This window comes from Ambystoma mexicanum, chromosome 10 (genome assembly GCF_040938575.1).
Source record: "Ambystoma mexicanum isolate Mex_15411 chromosome 10, UKY_AmexF1_1, whole genome shotgun sequence".
Classification (NCBI taxonomy): domain Eukaryota; kingdom Metazoa; phylum Chordata; class Amphibia; order Caudata; family Ambystomatidae; genus Ambystoma; species Ambystoma mexicanum.
In genome coordinates, this window is record NC_090932.1 from 1,549,194,722 (window position 1) to 1,549,216,520 (window position 21,799).

At 46.6% G+C, this 21,799-nt stretch overlaps 1 protein-coding gene across 3 annotated transcripts in view; it reads left to right on the plus strand.

The window, feature by feature from the left end:
• LIMK2 (LIM domain kinase 2) overlaps positions 1–21,799 on the plus strand; it is a 456,718-nt gene that overhangs the window by 208,679 nt on the left and 226,240 nt on the right. For all 3 annotated transcript variants that reach the window (XM_069619797.1, XM_069619798.1, XM_069619799.1), the window contains one exon: positions 18,461–18,570. In XM_069619797.1, the coding sequence (XP_069475898.1) occupies positions 18,461–18,570 (110 nt within the window). The remainder of the gene's footprint in view (positions 1–18,460; positions 18,571–21,799) is intronic.

Here is a 21,799-nt window from a genome sequence, read left to right on the forward strand (position 1 = left end):
GGCCCCAACGCCCACCGCCTTTCTGAGGTATTAGCTATGTGCCCCCTCCGACCCAATAGTATTCCAGTTCACCCTAAGCTTAATGGGCCATAAAAACAGTTATTTGCCACTGTACTAACATACCGTAAAACCATCACTCACTACATCTAACATCTAACAGAGTAGAATGATAAAGGTAGCCTAACCCGTGCCCCCTGATAAGAGACCACGAGAGGAGATCCTTTGTTAATGACAACTTTACGATGATGTATGAAGGAAGCCTCGTATTGCATACTGTTTTTATGTGTCCCCTCCCTGGTATTAGATTGATGTGTTGTAGGTTTTAGGTTTTACATACCACTTTGACATAGACGGTTGTGACGAAAAGGGCAAATTGATAGCACCAAAGTAGTGCATCTCCGTGGACAGCTTGCGCCCTGACTCTACCCCGATGAGCCCAGCTGACCCAAGCACTCGGTGATGCCACCACGTGGCTCCCCGCCAATCATGGAGCACCGCGCCTACACCTTACATAGTAGCTAGTCGTCGCCATCCAGTCCTCAAGACTGTGGCCCGTATAACTTAGCTCATGCATGACGTGTATTTGTAATATAAATGACGGTTTTTGCTATTGTCAGACAGAGCGCTCTCGGAGTTTGCAGAGTCCTTTGCATGCCCTATATCAATTTAGATCAAAAAGACTTTTACTTTCAACTGCACTTGGTCTTGGTCTCATTCCCTCCAGGGGTGTGTCCATCATTGACTCTCATTGGGGAATGTTATATGCCTTTTGGGGGACGCTCACTTTCAGTAGTACAAACTGATAATAAGAGTTGGGGGGATCTGCAAACCACTTGTATAGCTTACTAAAGTCTTGCCTCCAAGTGGGACTTTAGGAGAACTCTCCTAACGCGCTCGCATCCCAAGGTCTTCTGGTTTCTCCTGCTCTCATCTTTAACCCCTGGATGATCTCTAAAGGTCACGCTTGTATCAGTTGTGGCCCCTTTATCAGATTGCTCTTACTATACAGCCAACAGCCGTCATCAAGTGACTAGGTGCAAAAACAGTCAGTGCAGCCTTCTTTATCCTATACCCCGCCATGGTACATAAAACCAAAAAGATGGATGCCCCTTGGTTCTCTGACCATGTTAAGAAACTTACAGGAAACTGAAGCAAAGGCAAAAAAATCACTGAGGATAAAATGTTGTTATGCTCTTACACTTTGCCTTCATTCCATCCATCCATCCATCATACAAAAAAATAATTCTATGATGTGAGAATTCATGATAACATAAGGAAGGTCTGGGCCATCTGTAGAGTATTGCCACACTTGTGACCTTTTCTCACACATTTTCAAGATCTTTTGCTCCATCTCTCAAACCTTGCCATGGCATTTTTTAATTTGTTTGTGTTCTGATTAGGAGTATAAACGACCCATTCATTGCATGATGGCCATGAGAGAGCTCATATTACCATGTTTTTACCAAATATCTTGTGCCCGAATCAGTTTACTTTGTCACTTGCCTCCTTAGAAGACATTTTCTAAGCTCCTTTTTTGAAACTTCTGCCTTCCGGCCAATCCTATTCTGACCTCCGTCATCTGTGATTTTCCTAGTTTATTTTTATTTTATTAAATCCCATCCATTACTCAGATCTTGAATGGCTTATTTAGGGTGAATTCCTTGCCTCTGTGCATTAAACATGCTCTTATTCATGCACTTAGGAAAAACATTCTTTGGACCTAGCTAATACAGACCACTACTGGCCTATTGCCTTACTTCATCTTCTGGTTAAATGTTTGGAGGCTACTGCACTTATCAATTGCAAGACTTTGACAACAACATTCTGGATAGCCACCATTCAGGATTCCACCTTGGTCCTGGGACACACTACCCGCTTGTCAGTATGGACTGCTGCCTTAGAAGTCTTTTGACGCTGGCCACTGCTCTGATCTGTCTATTGACCTTTTGGCAACCTTCAATGTGGTGTATTAGCACCTCTGACCCTGATGCCTTCCTGTATGTATCCCCCGATGCCCTCGACTGGTTTACATAACTTCTTCTGGGATGTATCCCAGCAAGTTATTGGTTGTTGCAGATCCATCATTGCTAGCACTCCCTTTGGTGTCCAGCAGGGTTCCCCAATGTCCTCTTGCAATCTTTACATCTGGCCGCTATTTAACATTATCCAACAATTCCATATTGGGTATCATTTAAACACTGATAGCAAACTTCTTAACCTTACCCTGCGTCTCAACTCTACCATGCTGGTGGCCGTTTCACAACTAATCAGTCTTGGATCAGGATCAAGTGGCTTCGTTAACAAATTGAAAACAAAGTCTCATTCGATGTACTTCTATTTCTAGATCACATTTTCCTTCTATGCGGCTTCACTTCATTCTGACACAATCTCGCGTGAACAAAACTAAGATGATGGCTGGAAGATTTTGAATTCATTTTAGCCTCTGGCATAGCTATAGGCACCCCTCTAGAGCATTGTTCTTCAGCCTGCCATACCATTACAGAAAGGGGAAAGATCATCAAGCCTATTGCAAGTTTCGTAACCTTAGCCATCTTATGAATCATTTGATGTCTCTCGCCTTGCATCCTTCAGGTTAAACGATGCTGCTCTTTTAAGCTTAACCCTTTGAAGCAAACTCTACCATTTTGTTCCTGTGGAAGATTACTCTGCAGTATAAGGGGCTATGTTAACCCTGGACTACTGCAAAACCCTCTTTGCAGGTCTCCCAGGGTTGCAAAGAGCCATTACTGTCATGATGGTGCAGGAGCTGAAAAAGTGCAGTGAGTTTTCTCATGGTCGTAAAACCTTCCAGTGGCTTAATGTAAAAAATTAAAAGGCATCCTATTTAAATGTCTATATCTGGAACAAAAATGTCTTTGAAGATCTGCATCAATATTACTGTGGTGTGCAACAATGTTTTACTCCTGGCCCTCAAAACTGTTACCAACGGTGATCATCATTTCTGTGTCTGGCTTCATAGCCAATGGCATCTACTGCCTGAAAGCCTACCCATCCCAGTTTCTAAGGCTTTTTCTTGGATAATTGTTTGGTGCCACATTATTCAGCTTTTCAGTGCTTTCTCTTCAATGATGACCGGCGCAAATGGACGAATAAGATTTGCAGTATGCGCTTTATAAATTATCACGATCAATGAACAGTAGGGAGACTTATTTTTTATTTTATATGGGTTAATTTGGTTCCTTGTTTACTAATAATGCGGGATTCATGTGTTTATGTATCTAGATTTCTTGACACATAACACATTAAAAAGTTCCAGATTTCCATTGCTTCTGCAGCCAGTGGAGGTTGCACTTGCGCTATCCACCCCACCTGTACTCCACTGTTGAGGCGGGCCCAAAATTCCCTGGTAAAACTGGATTCAGTGATGAAAGAGACAGTGCATGGCAAAACCCAGCTTCATTATCATCAAAATAAAGCTGGGGCAGCGTACACACATTAGAATCCTGAGGCTCTCATTGAATACATACAAAACAACACTTTAAGTACCTTGGATGCATCCTATATGGCATCATGCATCACAATTTTACAAAACCTATGGAGAATGGGGATTGGTAGAGAGATGTGGCTACATATGGATCACATAGGGGTTACAGTTAATTGGGTCAATCTTATCTGATGGCTCCACCTGGAGACCATCCCTATTTGATAAAGGTAAACTACATCATTTATTTGTTAGGGGATTGGTTGGCTTCTGACTAGATGGTGGCAGGACACTACAGAGTTTGGTTGGCCTCTTGCTAACCAACCTTGGACACTGAGCGGGTCGTCAAGACATGAGCCAGTCGGGATGGAGGGGGAGAGAGGCCCATGGAATGTCCTTTGTTCATTTAAATAAGATATCATCCCCTCAGCCTTGGGCCTTGCGACTGGGCACTTCCTTTGCAAGGTGGCTTATGTCGGTGTTGGTGTGTACTTGTCTTGCAGATGTCCTATCCTATTTTGGCTGCTAATGAATAGCCAGTGTTCTCCAATTTTATAAGTCACGTGTAGGGGACCGTGAATGAAATGGACTCAATTCCTATTTATTGGCAATTGAGCTAATTTTAAAATGTGTGCCAGGTTTTCTGTTTCCACTTGAATTATTCTTCATGGATTCTGTTGGCGTGTTATTTTATTGCCCTTGTGTAACGCTCACCTGGTTCCCTCGGAGGCGCAGGTCTTGACTGGGCGGTGAAACTGTCTTCAATGTCAGGCGTAGGATTCGTTTGGCTCCCGGGTTTGGCCCCTTTCTCACCGAAAGTTTGACCTGAAGGGTGAGGTGTCTGCAAGTGGAAAATCAAGGTATTAGTGGCTGGAAGATTGGGAGAAGTTCCAAGCCCCTCTCTCCCTCTCTCCCCGTGGTACTCGGTCGATTGTTGTGCTCACCTTAAGTAGGTGAATGCTGGGCTCTCCATCCTGCGTCTCATGCAGGGGCGCTGGGTCCAGTTACTTCACTGGATATGAGTTCAGCCTCTTAATTGCAGAGGGTAAGTTGAGAGCGATGCCGCCGTGTGCTGCACGAGCGTGACTTGTAAGTATTAAAGTTCCCTTTAGATTGCTCTCTTCAAATGTCTTATCTCCTTAATGTCTGTCTTTTCCCTTTCAGATGCTGTCGGTGCCGAAGAAGATGCTCCCCCCAGGTTCGTGGCAGAGAGCGTAACAAGAAGATGGTGCATACGAAGGCACGTAAGTAGAAAGGCTGCTCTGGGGCTGTAGAATGCACCTTAATGTCTCTTTTGTCTTTACAGGTGCCGGAATGCAGCGCGAGCAGAGTTGGAGCGAGCGTAACACAGGTAAGCAGTTTTGTAACTAAGCGTTACTAACCAATGTTCTTTGTCTTTGCAGGCCCGATGCCGGACGAGATATGCAGAAAAAACGCCTTGAATGCTGCCGATGGATCGGGTAAGTTGAACCGCTAACTTTGCCTTTGCCTAACCTGTGCCTTTTGTTTTGCAGGAGCTGCTGAAGACTGAGGATTGGTTCCCAGCAGGTAATTTTCGTATTCACAGGATCCGGAACTTACGATTCGCTGGAGCTGACACGGTGAGCGTCCTGCTGCAGATGCAGAATAAAGCGAAGCACCTTGCACCAATCGGGTGTGGTTTAAATAGTCCATAGGAGTGCTTAGGTGTCTTCTTCCACAGCCTCGCCCAGGCAAAAGAGTTCCTGCTTCCAGAAGGGGTCCAGCATCAATGATCCAGGGAGTGGTGCCTGCCCCACCCAGAAGGAAAAGTAGTCCCTGCCAGAAGAGAGTGAAACATCATCTTGCTGGTAAGTAAGCAGCATGGTCTGCTGCAGGTAGGTCCACCCAAGCACTTTCACACTTGTTATGAGCCCGGCGCTTCCTGTGCCGGGACGGGTCCATGCTATGAGCCTGGCACCACCGGTGCCAGGACAAGGTCCAAAAGGTCCCTAGTGGGACTTGCTGGTGCCGATAGTATATGTTATGAGCCTGCTTCCAAGGATGTTGGGTAGGTCCTGACTCTTTGGAAGCAGTGGTCATGACAGCACCCCCCCTCAAGGCCCCTCCCAAATTCGTCTTCTCCGGGGGTTTCGGTTTATCAGGAAAAGTTCGATGAAACTTCTTAACCAGACGGGGTGCATGAAAAGTATAATTTTGATTTGGAAATCTTGGAGTCTAAGATGTCTTGTATTTCGAATTCCAGTTCTCCGTCCATAAGAATAGGGTCTGGAGATTTCGTCAAACGGGTTCCAGGTTGCAAGGGTTTTAGTAGAGAAACGTGGAAAACTGGATGTATTTTCATATGGGCAGGTAGGCCCAATATAACTGCCACTGGATTAATTATGGCAGTGATTGGGTAAGGTCCCAGGTATCGCGGATTGAAAGTACGCGGTCCTTTTAGAGGTAAATGTTTGGTGGATAGCCAGACTTGATCTCCCACAAGATATTGAGGAGCTTCCTTTCGATGTATGTCCGCACACTTCTTGTATTGTTCCTTGGCCCGCTTAAGGTGAGACGTGGCCTCTTTAAAGGCTTGAGTGATTGTAGAATGCAGATGATCTACAGCGGGTGTCCCAAGATTTTGAGGTGGATCAAGATTTGAAGTGCGAGGGTGGAGTCCATATAAAAGAAAAAAAGGAGTTTTTCCGGTTCCGGCATGGACTGAATTATTATAAGCGTACTCTGCAATCCAGAGAATGTCTTTCCAAGTGCCCTCCGACTGTTGTAACATGCAGCGCAGATACTGTTCCAGGGTTTGGTTGGTCCTCTCGGTCTGCCCGTCGGTCTGGGGATGATGGCTGGTTGAAAGCCTTACGTCAATTTGGGCTAGGCGACAACAACTCCGCCAGAAGTGGGAAATAAATTGACTTCCTCTATCTGAGATTAAAACTGAAGGAAAGCCGTGCAACCGAACAATGTTTTCGAGGAACTCTCGGGCCAGAATTGAAGCTGTAGGTAACCCTTTCAATGGGATAAAATGAGCCATCTTCGAGAATAGGTCCACAATCACTAAGATTGTATTAAATCCGGAGCATGGTGGTAAATCCGTGATGAAGTCCATGGAGAGAGTATGCCATGGGTGTGGAGGAATGTCTGTTGGATGTAAGAGACCTGCTGGCTTCTCCTTCTGGCTTTTGCTTTGCGCGCACACACCACAGGAATTTATGAAATCCTTAATGTCCTTTCTCCAAGACGGCCACCAGAAATGTCTTTTTATCTTTTCCGACGTTTTGGCTATGCCGGGATGTCCTTCCATTAAGGAGTCATGGTAACAAGAGATCACCTGTCTTTGTAAGTCGGTACATGGTAGATATAATCTTCCTCGAAAGCATAGTAAGTTCTTATCCATTGTAAAATCTTTTCCCTTGAGTTGCCAGTCTTGCACTTCTGCTGGAGTCAGAAGTTCTTTAACTTTAGCTTCAAGGTCTTTAATGGTTTGTGCACTTATCAAACCCAGGATTCTCTGTTCCGGAATTATGGGTACTGGTTCAGGATTGGTCGTGAGTTCATCTACTCCAATTCGGGAGAGAGCATCTGCTTTACCATTCTTGTTGCCTGGTCGGTAGGTTATCACAAAGTCGAATTCGGCAAAAAATAATGCCCAGCGAAGTTGTCTAGAGGATTGAGCTTTGGCTGATTTAAGGTACTGTAAATTACGATGATCCGTGATGACGGTGACTGTGTGTCGGGCTCCCAGGAGATAATGCCGCCAGGCTTTGAAGGCGGACTTAATAGCCAAAAGTTCCTTATCTGTAATGGTATAGTTGATTTCGGGAGCCGAAAATTTGCGGGACCAAAATGCTACTGGGTGTAACTGGTTTGTTTCTGGGTCTCTTTGCGAGAGCACTGCTCCCATTGCGAGACTGGAAGCATCAGTCTCCACGATATAGGGAAGTTCCGGGCGAGGATGTTTTAAAACTGGAGCCGAGGTGAATTTTGTTTTTCGTTCCTGAAAAGCTTGTTCAGCCTCCGTAGACCACTCGAAACGTTTATTCTTTCTGAGAAGGGCAGTAATGGGTTGGACTACTTGAGAAAAATCAGGAATAAATCTACGATAAAAGTTGGCGAAGCCCAACATGCTTTGAACTCCTTTCACAGACGTTGGTGAGGGCCACTTAATGATAGCGTCCACTTTTCTTGAGTCCATGTGGACTCCATTAGGTGACAAAATAAATCCCAAAAATTCGACCTCCGTGACATGAAAAACGCATTTCTCCAGCTTTGCAAAAAGTCTGTGTTTTCGGAGCCTCTCCAGTACTGCTGTGACGTGTTTTCGATGATCCGCCTCAGAGGACAAGTAGACCAGAATGTCATCAATATAGACAACTACACATACGTCGATGAGCTCTCTGAGGACGTCATTCATAAAATACTGAAAAGCAGCCGGTGCGTTGCATAACCCAAAGGGCATTACTTGATACTCGAACAGTCCATATTTAGTACGAAAGGCCGTCTTCCATTCGTCGCCCTCTTTTATTCGTACTAAATGGTAAGCTCCTCTGAGGTCCAGCTTTGTGTAGATACAGGCACTTTTAACTTGGTCAAGAAGTTCAGGGATCAATGGTAACGGATATCTGTTCTTAATCGTAATCTGGTTCAGGGCACGGTAATCTTTACATGTTCTCAGGTCTCCTTCTTTTTTTGGAACGAAGAACAAAGCTGAAGAGGCTGGGGACTTCGAAGGACGGATAAATCCATTAGCCAGGTACTGGTCCACATACTGCCTCAGGTGAAGATTTTCAGGTTCTGTGAGGGCATAAATTCGACTGCACGGAGGAGTGGATCCCGGAACCAAGTCTATCTGGCAGTCGTATGATCTGTGAGGAGGCAGCGAATTAGCTTGATCTTTCCGAAAGACATCCTGAAATTCCCGGTATTCAGGAGGCAGGTGATGACTCTCAGAAGTAGTTGCTACTAGCTTAGTGGTAGGCTGAGGATAACAGGTAGGAGCGCATTCTGGAAACCGGATTGTCTTTGCTCGCCAATCGATTTGGGGATTGTGTTTCTCCAACCAAGGGATTCCCAGGATAACTTGAAACTGCGGAGCCTTGATCACATCAAACACGATCTTCTCTTGATGTCCATCTTGGCTTACCAACGTCACTTCCATGGTGGTGTGAGTTACTGGTCCGGAAGCTATTTCCGTACCGTTCACGGTGGTGATGACGTCTTTCACCGTCTTAGGACAAAGAGATAGATTCATCCTGGCGGCCAATTCACAGTCCACGTAATTGCCGATTGCGCCACTATCAATGTATGCTTTAATGGCATGCATACGATTGGGTTGTTCTGGACACACGAGGACCATGGGCATGATGAAATGCGAGGTCAAAGAACTGGTTTTAACGCTCGGTAAGCGGACCTCTACACTTGTCGGGCGAGGTCGTTTTCCGACTCGGAACCTTTGGCACCTTTATCGGAAGCTCCTACTATCTTCTTCCTTGGTTTCACTGGGCAATCTTGAAGGAAATGCCCTGAGTTTCCGCAATAGAGGCACAATTGCAGTTGTCTTCTCCTTTCCCTTTCCTTTTGGGTTAGAGGTCCTTTCACAACCCCAATCTGCATGGGTTCCACGGTATCATTTCCTTTAGCGGAACTCTGTGGTCTTGAAAAAGTTCGAGTCTCAATTCTGGAACGATCGGCTTTTCGATTTTGTATTCTATGATCCAATTGAACCACCAGATCGATGTATTCGGAACAGTCTTGTGGAGGATTCACCACCTGAGCCAGAACGTCTTTGAGTTCTCCACGCAGGCCTCTGTAGAAAAGGGTGATCCTCTTATCCTCCGGCTATCCGGTTTCAACCACTAGTCTGTTGAATGATGCAATGTAGGCCAGAAGATCTTGATTGCCCTGTCGTAGTGAAAGAAGTTCATTGTCCAGGGCCTGTCCCTGAGAATGTCTTGCGAACAATCTTTCCATACTAGCTTGGAAGTCCTGGAAATTGTAAAGAATTGGGTTATCCTGAGTCACTAAAGGAATAGACCAATCTGCGGCACTGCCACTAAGATATGAGAGCACGAAGGCCACCTTAGCCTGGTCCGGTGGAAAAGCGGCAGGTCTACACAAAAAGTGCAAACGACACTGATTGATGAACACAGCATATCTTTTCGGATCACCTGAAAAGCGTTCGGGCGGGGCCAAAGGTACATTTCCTGGTAGATTAATTTGCACCGGATTAGAGGAAGTCGTTGGAGCATGGCTCCCCCCAGGGGTAGGCAGAGGAGTTTGTCCTGCTTGGGCTTGCAACAATTGTCTAGCCAAATCGTCTGTTCGTTCCTTAGAAACCACTAACTCCCTCCTTAGGGCATTTGTTTCCTGGCGCGCTGCGTGTACTTCTGCTCTCAACTCCCCGAGCAACTGGGCCAATTGGTCTGTGTCTGAAGTTTCCATTGCGCCTGGGCGGGAAATATGTGGTAAGGCTTCGCGTTCTGTAACGCTCACCTGGTTCCCTCGGAGGCGCGGGTCTTGACTGGGCGGTGAAACTGTCTTCAATGTCAGGCGTAGGATTCGTTTGGCTCCCGGATTTGGCCCCTTTCTCACCGAAAGTTTGACCTGAAGGGTGAGGTGTCTGCAAGTGGAAAATCAAGGTATTAGTGGCTGGAAGATTGGGAGAAGTTCCAAGCCCCTCTCTCCCTCTCTCCCCGTGGTACTCGGTCGATTGTTGTGCTCACCTTAAGTAGGTGAATGCTGGGCTCTCCATCCTGCGTCTCATGCAGGGGCGCTGGGTCCAGTTACTTCACTGGATATGAGTTCAGCCTCTTAATTGCAGAGGGTAAGTTGAGAGCGATGCCGCCCTGTGCTGCACGAGCGTGACTTGTAAGTATTAAAGTTCCCTTTAGATTGCTCTCTTCAAATGTCTTATCTCCTTAATGTCTGTCTTTTCCCTTTCAGATGCTGTCGGTGCCGAAGAAGATGCTCCCCCCAGGTTCGTGGCAGAGAGCGTAACAAGAAGATGGTGCATACGAAGGCACGTAAGTAGAAAGGCTGCTCTAGGGCTGTAGAATGCACCTTAATGTCTCTTTTGTCTTTACAGGTGCCGGAATGCAGCGCGAGCAGAGTTGGAGCGAGCGTAACACAGGTAAGCAGTTTTGTAACTAAGCGTTACTAACCAATGTTCTTTGTCTTTGCAGGCCCGATGCCGGACGAGATATGCAGAAAAAACGCCTTGAATGCTGCCGATGGATCGGGTAAGTTGAACCGCTAACTTTGCCTTTACCTAACCTGTGCCTTTTGTTTTGCAGGAGCTGCTGAAGACTGAGGATTGGTTCCCAGCAGGTAATTTTCGTATTCACAGGATCCGGAACTGAAGATTCGCTGGAGCTGACACGGTGAGCGTCCTGCTGCAGATGCAGAATAACGCGAAGCACCTTGCACCAATCGGGTGTGGTTTAAATAGTCCATAGGAGTGCTTAGGTGTCTTCTTCCACAGCCTCGCCCAGGCAAAAGAGTTCCTGCTTCCAGAAGGGGTCCAGCATCAATGATCCAGGGATTGGTGCCTGCCCCACCCAGAAGGAAAAGTAGTCCCTGCCAGAAGAGAGTGAAACATCATCTTGCTGGTAAGTAAGCAGCATGGTCTGCTGCAGGTAGGTCCACCCAAGCACTTTCACACTTGTTATGAGCCCGGCGCTTCCTGTGCCGGGACGGGTCCATGCTACGAGCCTGGAACCACCGGTGCCAGGACAAGGTCCAAAAGGTCCCTATTGGGACTTGCTGGTGCCGATAGTATATGTTATGAGCCTGCTTCCAAGGATGTTGGGTAGGTCCTGACTCTTTGGAAGCAGTGGTCATGACACCTTGGTAAACAAAGGATGGTTGTTTTTAATGATTTTGGGAGTATCCTGCTTGCGTCTTGGGAACTGTTATCTTGTGCCTTTCGTGCTACTATTCCCATCCTGCCGATCTCATTCTAACCTTGGCTCTAATTGCCAACCTGCACAGCTCTGTATTTCTGTGGATTCAGCATTTCGAGTTCTTTTGAAGTCTTGAGGCCTTCCCCTAATTAAAAGCATGCTGCGCTGTCCATTTTAAAGACGATGACTGCCCTGTAACACTCTGGTTTCTATGTTAGTGAGCTATGCTTGCATGTCATTCATTTTGCAGTCACGTATACATTGGTTGTTGTTCTTCATGTCTTGTGGTTTCTATGTTAATATATTTTATGTATAAATTAATATTTATACATGAAATATATAATTTCTTCGAAACAAAATTTAATTGATAAATAAGCGCCTTACAAATGCATAATAAAATAAATATTTGGCCTACTGCATTTGTCCTTCATGTGGAGTGTATATCTACTTGGTGTCTAGTGCGTGCGCCTACTAATGTTGCAACTTTAGCTTGACTGCTTTTGCCATCTTCAGCTTAAATGGTCTCAGTCTTGTACTTGCCTGGGATAAGGGCGCTACGGTTGTCTTGGTGAGTAACACTTCTCACCAGTGCGATACTTGATCGAGGTGGGGCAGAAGCAATGTATGACGTATACATCTGTGCCCCACACCACTGTTGCACTCGCCTTTATGCAGCAGTTGTATGAACTTGCGGAACCATCTAAAGTATATCACAATTATGACAGCTTTGATTCTCAAGCTTCTAAAGATTCCCTCTTGATGCTTGTGCAACCTCCCTTCTTTACCTCGGTATACTCCGGCACTGGGTAGAGTCGCTACCTGTTGCTACAGGAAATTGGGGTGTTGTCCAATTGCTTCTCCTCCTACCAGCTGGTTAATAGTGATCCTGAGTGCAAGGTGCTAAAAAAAGTTGTCTCCACCTACTGAATTACCGGCAGTAATACCCAAACCACATTTGATTACTAATGGCACACTGTTTATCCACTCCACAAACCTATGACGAGTAAGGGTGTGATTGATATGATAGTTTATTTATATAGCGCCTATACACTGTGTTTCAAAGCGCTTCAAGGCAAGGGAGGAACAAGGGAAAATACAACCACATTCTTACAGGCCATGAACAGTAAGGATGTGACTATCGTACTCGGCCTGGCGACATTTCAGATAGTGCAAGAGCTAAGATATAGATAAGGAAGGGAGGGGGAGAGTGGGAAGGAAATGGAAACAGACAGGCCACTACCATACTAGGCCTGAAGACATTTCTGGTAGAGCCAGAGAAAAACAAAAGGTGAGGGAGAGGGGTGCAGAAAGGGAGGGGAGGAACAAAACAAGTGACTATCATACTAGGCCTGACGACATTTCAGATAGTGCTGGAGGGGTGGTGGGGAGGAAAAAAACAGTAATGGGAGGGTGGAGGAAACGGACGAGGTTGCTATCATATTAGGTCCAGGGACAATTCTGATAGAGTAAGTGCATCGAAGAAAGTAAGGGGAGGAGATAGGAAAAGGGAGAAGGGAAGGGAAGGGAGGAGAGAACAGAGAGTAAGCGGTCAAAAAGAGTGGAGAAGCAAGAGTGGAGAGCGAATACAATTGCAGAAGTCAGTAGTAACGCAATGTTGCAAGCCAGGATACAAGATGAAGATGGGAATAGCATGATTCAGGGACACCATGAGTACAAGATGCAAAGGAAGTCCAGCATGACAGTTGAGAGAGAGCAACGCACCGTGAATGAATGAAGTCCATAAAAGTCAAATCCAGCATTGGCCACAAGGCGGTGATGGTGAAGGACGGCACCAGGTGGGCGGGGCTTGCTAAGTGGTGAAAAAGAGCAGCAGGCAGGAAGGCACCATGTGGGCGGGGCTTATGCCAGGTCACCTAGATCCACTTGCACCTGCTCCCAATCTGCAAAGGAAAAGAAGCTGGTGGGCTCCTTAAGTAGGGAAACAGAGGTCCAAGCAGGAAGGCACCAGGTGGGCGTGGCTTGCTAAGAGCAGGAAGGCACCAGGTGGGCGGGGCTTGCTAAGTGGTGAAAAAGAGCAGCAGGCAGGAAGGAAGGCACCAGGTGGGCGTGGCTTGCTAAGTGGTAAAAAAGAGCGTGAAGCTGGAAGGCACCAGGTGGGCGTGGCTTGCTAAGTGGTAAAAAGAGCGAGAAGCAGGAAGGCACCAGGTAGGCGGGGCTTGCTAAGTGGTGAAAAAGAGCGGCAGGAAGGAAGGCACCAGGTGGGCGGGGCTTAGGCCAGGTGACCTAGATCCACTTGCACCTGCTCCCCATCTGCAAAGGAAAAGAGGCTGGAGGGCTCCTTAGGTAGGGAAACAGAGCAGGAAGGCACCAGGTGGGCGTGGCTTGCTAAGTGGTGAAAAAGAGCGGGAAGCAGGAATGCACCAGGTGGGCAGGGCTTGCTAAGTGGTGAAAAAAGAGCGGCAAGCAGGAAGGCACCAGGTGGGCGGGGCTTAGGCCAGGTGACCTAGATCCACTTGCACCTGCTCCCTATCTGCAAAGGAAAAGAAGCTGGAGGGCTCCTTAAGTAGGGAAACAGAGCGGCAAGCAGGAAGGCACCAGGTGGGTGTGGCTTGCTAAGTGGTGAAAAAGAGCGGGAAGCAGGAAGGCACCAGGTGGGTGGGGCTTGCTAAGTGGTGAAAAAGAGCGGCAGGAAGGAAGGCACCAGGTGGGCGGGGCCTAGGCCAGGTGACCTAGATCCACTTGCACCTGCTCCCCATCTGCCTTTATTTACTGCTTTAACCATAATATCTGAATCTTATTAATGCTGGCAACGTATGTTCAGATTATGGGTGGATCCAATTCATAAATGTTGAATGAGAAGCACTCAGACACCAGTGACCTTGCAACATGAAAGCACACATGCAATAGGACAAAATGAATTTAACTCGGAGACCTCTTCATTGCTTGCTATCAGCGCTTTGCCTATTGCCCATGGTTTAGAACTCAGTGTGGAACCTCAGCAAGGGTGATCAGGTGGATATCCCTCACCCCCTTCCTACCTCCCAGCTGGCACCTTTTTAGACAATCGAGATAATTTGTTTTACTCCCTATAATAAATAGAAATACAAAGCAGCTGAGGGACAACCCTGTCCTGTGATCACAATCCTCCCACAGGTGTGAATCTGGTTGATGCCCAGTAATGGCATGGGCCTATAAAAGTTCCAAGTCCTGTTATTACCAGACTCGCCAAAATGTGCACAGGAAAGGATAATGCCGTGAAAGCCCCCCAGCAGCACCATGCCTCAACAAACTGGATGTGTAGTCTCGCTACAACCGGAACTGCCTGAAGGAACCTTCTGTTCATGGATCATACACCATTCTCATGCAGAACTGTTGAGTAGTGGAGCTGGGGATATCGAGGACTTTCTTTTTGAATCTGGTATAAGGAATAGTTAAACTTTGTACCCGCATTTGCCCTGAGGGACGCCAGGGAGAGCAGACGTACCATGGTGAACCGTTCCGGCTTGTATTACCACCTTCTTCGCAGTAAACCAGCCAGAGAGATGAACAATACTCTGCTAGCCATTTGTTTACTCAAAAGGTCCCAGGAAGGAGGCGCTGCCAGGAACTTGGCGTAGCAGAAAAGAAAAAGGGGAAAAAAACATCAACAATCGGAGAACCGGTTCCCCAAAAATAAGAGGCACCAGAATCCAGGTGGAGGGACCTCCAGGGACAATGATGCCCAGGATAAAGGAAGGTGGAATAGGTAAAACTAACCTGGACAGCACAAAGACAGAAAACTAAGGGAAGGGGAAGAAAGTAGTCACAAATCCACTGAAGATGTGATGGCTCCAAATCAAAAATCCAAGTCCAAATCCAGAGAAGACCGTTGGGAAAAGCAGATCCAAAGTCCAAAAGTTCCAAAAAGCCTAGTCGCCAATCTGATGGGATTCCAGAAACTAAGTCCATGAATAAATTGCCACCATCCAAAAAATCCAGATGAAAGCACAGGGGATTGCAAACACGCCACTCTTGGGTACAGCTGAGAAGGGCTGATGCAGGGAAAACTCAGTTCTTAAATCACCGGCCCGACTGTGCGCTTGTGAATGTGTCCCCCTGCATCACGTGAGCGCTGGTTCGCGGATGGTCTCTGGGTCTTTTAGTTTTCTCTCCGTTGGCTGTAGCACAAGCTGCCAGGGGGAGATGACAGGGATGTGCCTTTCCCGCACGCGGGCGAAGCGATTGCGTAATACAAGCTGGGATCGCGACACAAAGCTAGTGAAGAAAAGACAAGATAAGTAATCAATTTGAAAAGTAATAGTTCAGAATAAAGGAATTAACACATACACCGCCTTCTAATTGTAAGGCTCTACACTTTAAAAGTCTTTCCCTTGCTAGAAGAGATGGGTTGTATTGCTTTGAGTCACGTCCCAATGAAACCCTCTGCTGGAGGCTAAGTCTATAAAGATGGCTGAACAAATGTTGTCATGGCCAACAGGCAATTTGTGTTATAGACATTCAGAGCAGTACAAGTAAAGTGGTTGGAAAGTTCTCTTCCAATCCCACCACCTTTCAGGGAAGCCCAGGGGGAGGATCCTTGACAAGAACTCTTCGATCACTGTCTGGAATGGGGAAGGGGTAAGAGGCAAGGATGTTTTACCTGTTAAACCCTTTGGCGGTATGGGAGTAAAAACAGTTATTTCACCCCCTGTACTCCGATCTGCCTTAGGGACCACGTCAGAAGCTCCTGAATTGACTGAGCCCCTGTGCTTTGTGTCTTGGTCCCATGGGTCAGCATCAAGAGGTCAGCATCTGGCTTTAGGTCCGGCTAGTCGGCGGTACAGCTGGGCGACTCTGGCATGATGAAGAAAGGACCACCACATTGTGGACTACAACAGAGGACACCCCCGGACACAATGCAGATGTAAATCGACAATCGCCACTGCAGTCAAAGGGCTGAATTTGACACTTGTAGCTGAAACAAAGAAGCTGGTCCTACAAGGCCTCGTTCATGCTGGAGAGCAGCAACTTCAGGGGGAGCTCTCATGTTTCACAAGTCGGGGGTTTGTGCATTTCCAAGACTGATGAAGCGAGGTAAGCCCAGGAGGAAGCTGATCAGCTCACAGAATGGTTCAGAGACCCTTCCCAAGGCTTCCAAGGGCAGGATCCTCAGGATCCTCGGGCAGTGGCTGAGACTGGTTGCTCCCACCAGTCCAGGGGTTGAAGCACCAATGAAGGCCTTCTGTGATCAGCAAAGGAGCATGGCTTTGCTGGGACATTGTAAGAAGACTATGCTGGATGGCTGTAACAAGTTCTGTGTCTTCAACAGGGGTGTGGGGGATGCTCCTCCTCGAAGGAGTCTTGGCTCCAATTATGATCTGAAGAATAGCTATAGGAGTCCTCATTTGATCCTACATTTGTTTCTGGATTGTTCCCCTAGCCCACCAGTGGTAAGGACCTACTCCATTCAAACTGGAAGTGGCTGTCGAATCCTGGACATCCTCTGGCCACCACATCTGCCCAGCAACAAGCACTTGGCCAGGATGTGGACTGGAACCAGACCGTCCGAGCCACAAACAACCTGGGAAAGCTGAGGCTTTGCCCAGGAAAGGGCTTGGCATTTGTGGCAAATCCAGTCCTGAGGGGGCAGGTTGAAGGCCAAAAGAAAAGATGGCAAGAGGATATGGCATGGCCATTTTTAGAGCATTTGGTACACTAAAAGGCATTTTGTGGTAAAATGCAAGAGTGCATTCGAGAATGTAAAACATATTTGAAAAATAGAGGCGGACAACAGCCCATCCTGGACATATCGCTCAAGTAGCCATAAAGAGGTGCGAGTGTAAAACCAACAGGGACCTTCATAATGGAGGTCAATCTCCCTACCCTGATAGTTGTAGGGACTGATCAGTGCCCCCAGAACAGATGAGCTAATCAAGGTAAGTAAAGCAAACCGCCTTTACTTGCCTCCAAAAGCACAGTCTGGTTCAAAATGACAGCAAAAGGTTGGAGAGTACCATAGATGTCTTAAAGTAATCGTGAGCAACTGGAACTTCTGTGTTTTAAAAATGTGTTGGGTGGAATAGATTATCTTTCTCATTGGTCACTGTTTTATGAGCTGAGAGAGAACACAGTAATCCCAGCAATTCAAACTAGTGCTAACTAAGGTGCCTTTCATTTTTTTTTATTTGATTACCCATGTGAAGTAGAATATTCATCGCCCCTATGTGCGGCACATTGTATTTATTTTATTGGATATTTGTAAGGTGCCTATTCAACAAATGGTGTTTCAAGGCACCACAAGACAAAAAGGGGTGGGGGGTGCGGACAAGGGAGAAATATACAATTATGGTCCAACTAGGCATTGTGACATTCAGATTGTGCAAGTGCAGAACAAGAAGTGCGAGAGGGGGAGGTGAGGTGAGTGCTGGTGGTCTGCGCAATAAGCGAAGTGCTAGGGTGGGATAGGAAGCAGGGGTAAGGAGGTGCAAGGGCTCAGGGGAGGCCCGGTAGGCCTGTGCCAGGGAGTGCAGTGTTGCGGTTCCACATGCTAAGGGATGGTAGGGGAGAAGTGAAGACTGCAGTAGGATTGGCGAGTTCCTTGAAAATTGTAAACCGTTTGACGGTGTTGTTAGTGGCACCACAGATGCGGGCTTGGATATGGACCATCTTCAATTGAATGCAGTGTCTGTATCACCTTTGGAGCAGGCGGCAGACCAGTCTGTCAGTGGATGTGCCCGATGCCTGTCACTTCTGCTCAGCCACTCTGCACTCGAGTTTCAGAGAGGCTAGGTCAGTCATAGCAGATGGTGCGCTTGGCAGCTGGCTTCATTCCCATCCTCATGATGGGGGCAAGGATATCCAGGGTGTTGGTGATACAGAGGTGAAGATTAGCAGGGGCAGAGTCAGTGTGGGAGTCCGTGGAAGGAGTGGGCGGGGCAATAAAAGTGACAGCAAAAGCAGCAACTGACACATTGTAAGCCTGTAATTGAGTGGTTCACTATTATGAAATCTTCCCCACCAACTATTTCCCTCAATGCCTGACATTTTAGCAAAAACTGATTCCCTGGTTGGGACATGATTTGTGCACCTGGGTCGTTTTCTCACTTACATCCGTAGGCCAACTAAAAGCTGTTCCTCCGTTTTGCAAATATTAACTCTTCTCTTTCCTGTGTTCTCACTGTTAATCCATCCTCCCTCTTCATAGGTGGCTGGTGAGTACAAGTATCATCCTGAATGCTTTGCTTGCATGAGCTGCAAGGTCATCATTGAAGACAGCGAGACGTACGCACTAGTACAGCACTCTACACTCTACTGGTAAGTAAACCACTGTAGGTAGTGTTGAAATGAGGTACGCACACATTGTCAACCTCTAGTCATTATAGAGCAATTTGTTAGATTTTTAATATTCCACAGATTGGAAAGACATGAACTAGTGAAACATTATGGTCCTGGGCATAAATGTGTTGTCACTGAAATGTCAAAACAGCCACCAGTAATGCTGATGGCTGTTTTGACATTTCTGTTGGGCCAATGTGAACCTATTGCCATCTAGGCTCCCAATGCGCACTCATGAGAGACTGCAGTGCTGTCCCTTTTTAATGTGGAGACCGAGGGAGAAGAAACTCTTCAGCAGGGTTGAAGTTTGCAAACAGTCTATTATTTGTTTCATACTGACACAACACTGTCTGAGGGATATATGGCTCTTGTGTGGCTGATGCTTTAGCAGTGTGTTTTGATTTTTGGCCCTGCCCAAGGAACAGCATGGATGATTCTTGTGCTGTGGTTCCTGCTCGATAGGAACCCGCTCTGTGACATGCTTTCCTGTCCCACGACAGACTGTTCGGTGAGTTCAGGGTTGGAGGATATTCTAATGGAATATCACAACTGTCCAAGTGCCCAGATGTAAGTCACTGATGCAGTATGTGTAGTGTTGGGGAACATGGAGTGACTGTTACCTGTACCATGAGAAGAGAGATGGAAGTTGTTTGTTGTTGCTGGGAGGTAGTCATTGTGATCAAGATCCTAATTCTATGAGTACATTCAGGATACATTGGTTGGAAATGTTCAGTGCCAAGTAATATTCTCTGCTAATATTCAGTGCACTAAAGATGAATATGGTATGGGCAGCCCTTCAGATAGCATTGCACCTGCCTATTTTACTGTGTAAAAATAGGTAAATGATTACAACAAAGGAAAAGTAAGACAGATACATGGGTGTCGTTCCCCTGCTGCCACCTACAATGCTGTGTTGATCTGGTCACCCTAGAAGCATAGCAAGGCATGCCATGCAGAGGATCTCTGCCATGTTATCTGGTATAAAGATGACTTCCACGATGCCAGAAAATCTTCATTTAGAATAAGTACATGGCATAAAGTGTGTTGCAATAAAAATGTGTTTTAAGAAATTAAAACTTACTTGTCTAAATATACCCCAGTTGAGGATGAACACTGTTGTTTTTACTCTGGAAAAGTCTGTTCGCTCTCCGCTTCCAAAAGTAAGAAGCAAAATAATCACGCTTTAAAATCCTATATGGAGCCCTGATGGTAGAATCTATGGTTAAACAATCTCCTTAAAAGTGTGCACCCTGGGCCTGGGTATAGTAATGAACACTAGAAGTATGGGCGATATGCATAGTCCACTTAGATCTCTGTAAATGAATCAGTGAGGAGTGTGTGCATGTTTCTTTGTGTCTGAAGTATTTCTGCATATATATTTGGGCGCCTTGTGAATCTGCTTAGACTTGCATGTTTTGCATAGGGCCCATTTAGTGGTTGGTCCAGAGTAGCACACGTTGTTTTCATTTCCAAAGTAAAAAGGGCAACGACAGGGGCTTTCCCGTCACCCTTTTTTGCTGCGATCCGTTGGTCGTGTGAGAGTAAGCATGGCGTAAGGAAATCATGGTGGCAACAGTAAAGACAGCCACAAATGATCACAGTTTAAGGGTGTTTATTAAACTGAATATGCAAGTTGGAAAAACGCCTAATCTAAACCTAAAGCTAAGATGGGAGCAAGCTACGACCATCAAATGAAAAATAAGGCAGTCCTGGTGGCGTCTTGTCAAATAAAAAGGGCCTATACTAAAAGAACTATTGCCAGTCATTATGCTAAAAACAAAAAGAAGAGTGTGGGATAACATTCACAAGAAAGAAAGAAGTGTTCACAAATGATAAGTCGGGATGTGTAGCCGGGGTCACCCCCATGTTTTGAGCGTGGGTCAAGGTGTGACCTGAGCACAGCACACTCTGGAGCTTTCCCAGTACAAGACGACCGTTCCGTTCTCAGCTATCAGGACTGTCGATGGTCAAGTCTCCTCTTTTCTCCTAAAAGTCTCTTACCTTCAAGGACCTGATGCAAACAAATAAAAAAAACAAAGTTCTGTTCCAAATGTACATTCGGTGATGCCTTCACCCATAGGTCCCCCTCTTCCGGGCGCAAACCCCTCAAACAGTTCTTATTGATATCGGGCTCTTCAGAGGTTGTCTCTCCTGCTTCTGAGGATCTGATGGCTTCAAACAACAAACAAAATGTTCTTTCGAATTGCACTTGGGGTGACAATTCTTCACCTGGGGTCCCCCTCTTCCGGGGGCAAACCCCTCTAGAATATCACCCTCCCTCCCATCGGGTTCTCTCTGGCTTTTATTCTAAAGATCTCTTATTCTTGCCTTCATGTTTCGATGGGGTAATGGTTTTCTACCCCCTCGATCTCAGTCTGCCGGGCTCAGACCCCTCTTGAATATTGGCATCCCTTCGTTGGGTTCACTCTGGCTTTTGCAAAGATCGTTTTCTCCTTGGCATTCACACATTTTAATGTTTTTTAAACAGTTCTCCATGGACATCTCTCTGCTGGGTTCACTTTTGTCAACACACTGTTTCTTGGGATGTTAGACTTCGCCCCTCTTTATTGGCATCCCTACCTCGGGTTCCCTCTTGCCATTTCACAATTCCTTTCTCTTGCTGTGGCATTCACTTCCCTTGCGTTTCTCAATAGTTTTTGGTCAAAGACTTCCGACTGTACAGGGATTTTGTTAGACCTCTGTATGACCACTTTGACCTTTCCTGGCGGCTCTCCTGTGGCCTTCTGGTATCAGTCGTTTCCTTCAAACATGGGATCAACCGGAGTCTCTCGAGTGAGCATCCACGTGATGCCAGACTCCTCTGTAGCTGGTCTTCCCTAAACAGTTTATAGTTCTTTGAACTTTCCTCAGTGTGCCACTTTGCTTCTTTCATTCAACACAGTTCGGTTTCTTCATCGGTTCTCACCTTGACTCACCGGCTGTGATGAACCACTTGGCTTTCTTCGTATCAGGGGCCAAGGCCGGTACCATGGTAGCAGGCATTCTCCGTGCACCGTTGACATCTGCTTCAACACACTTAGGCTATTGTTCGCGGTCTTAAGATTTCTTCTGTGGAGGTTTCAAGGGCCTGGCTTGGAAAGGGCAAGGTTGCTTCTCTCCTTGTCGCCCCTTCGGTTTGCGCCGTCTTTCTCCTCCTCTTGAACTGCTGTGCTGAGTTGGCACTCTCTCGTCATGCGGTCTGCCTTGC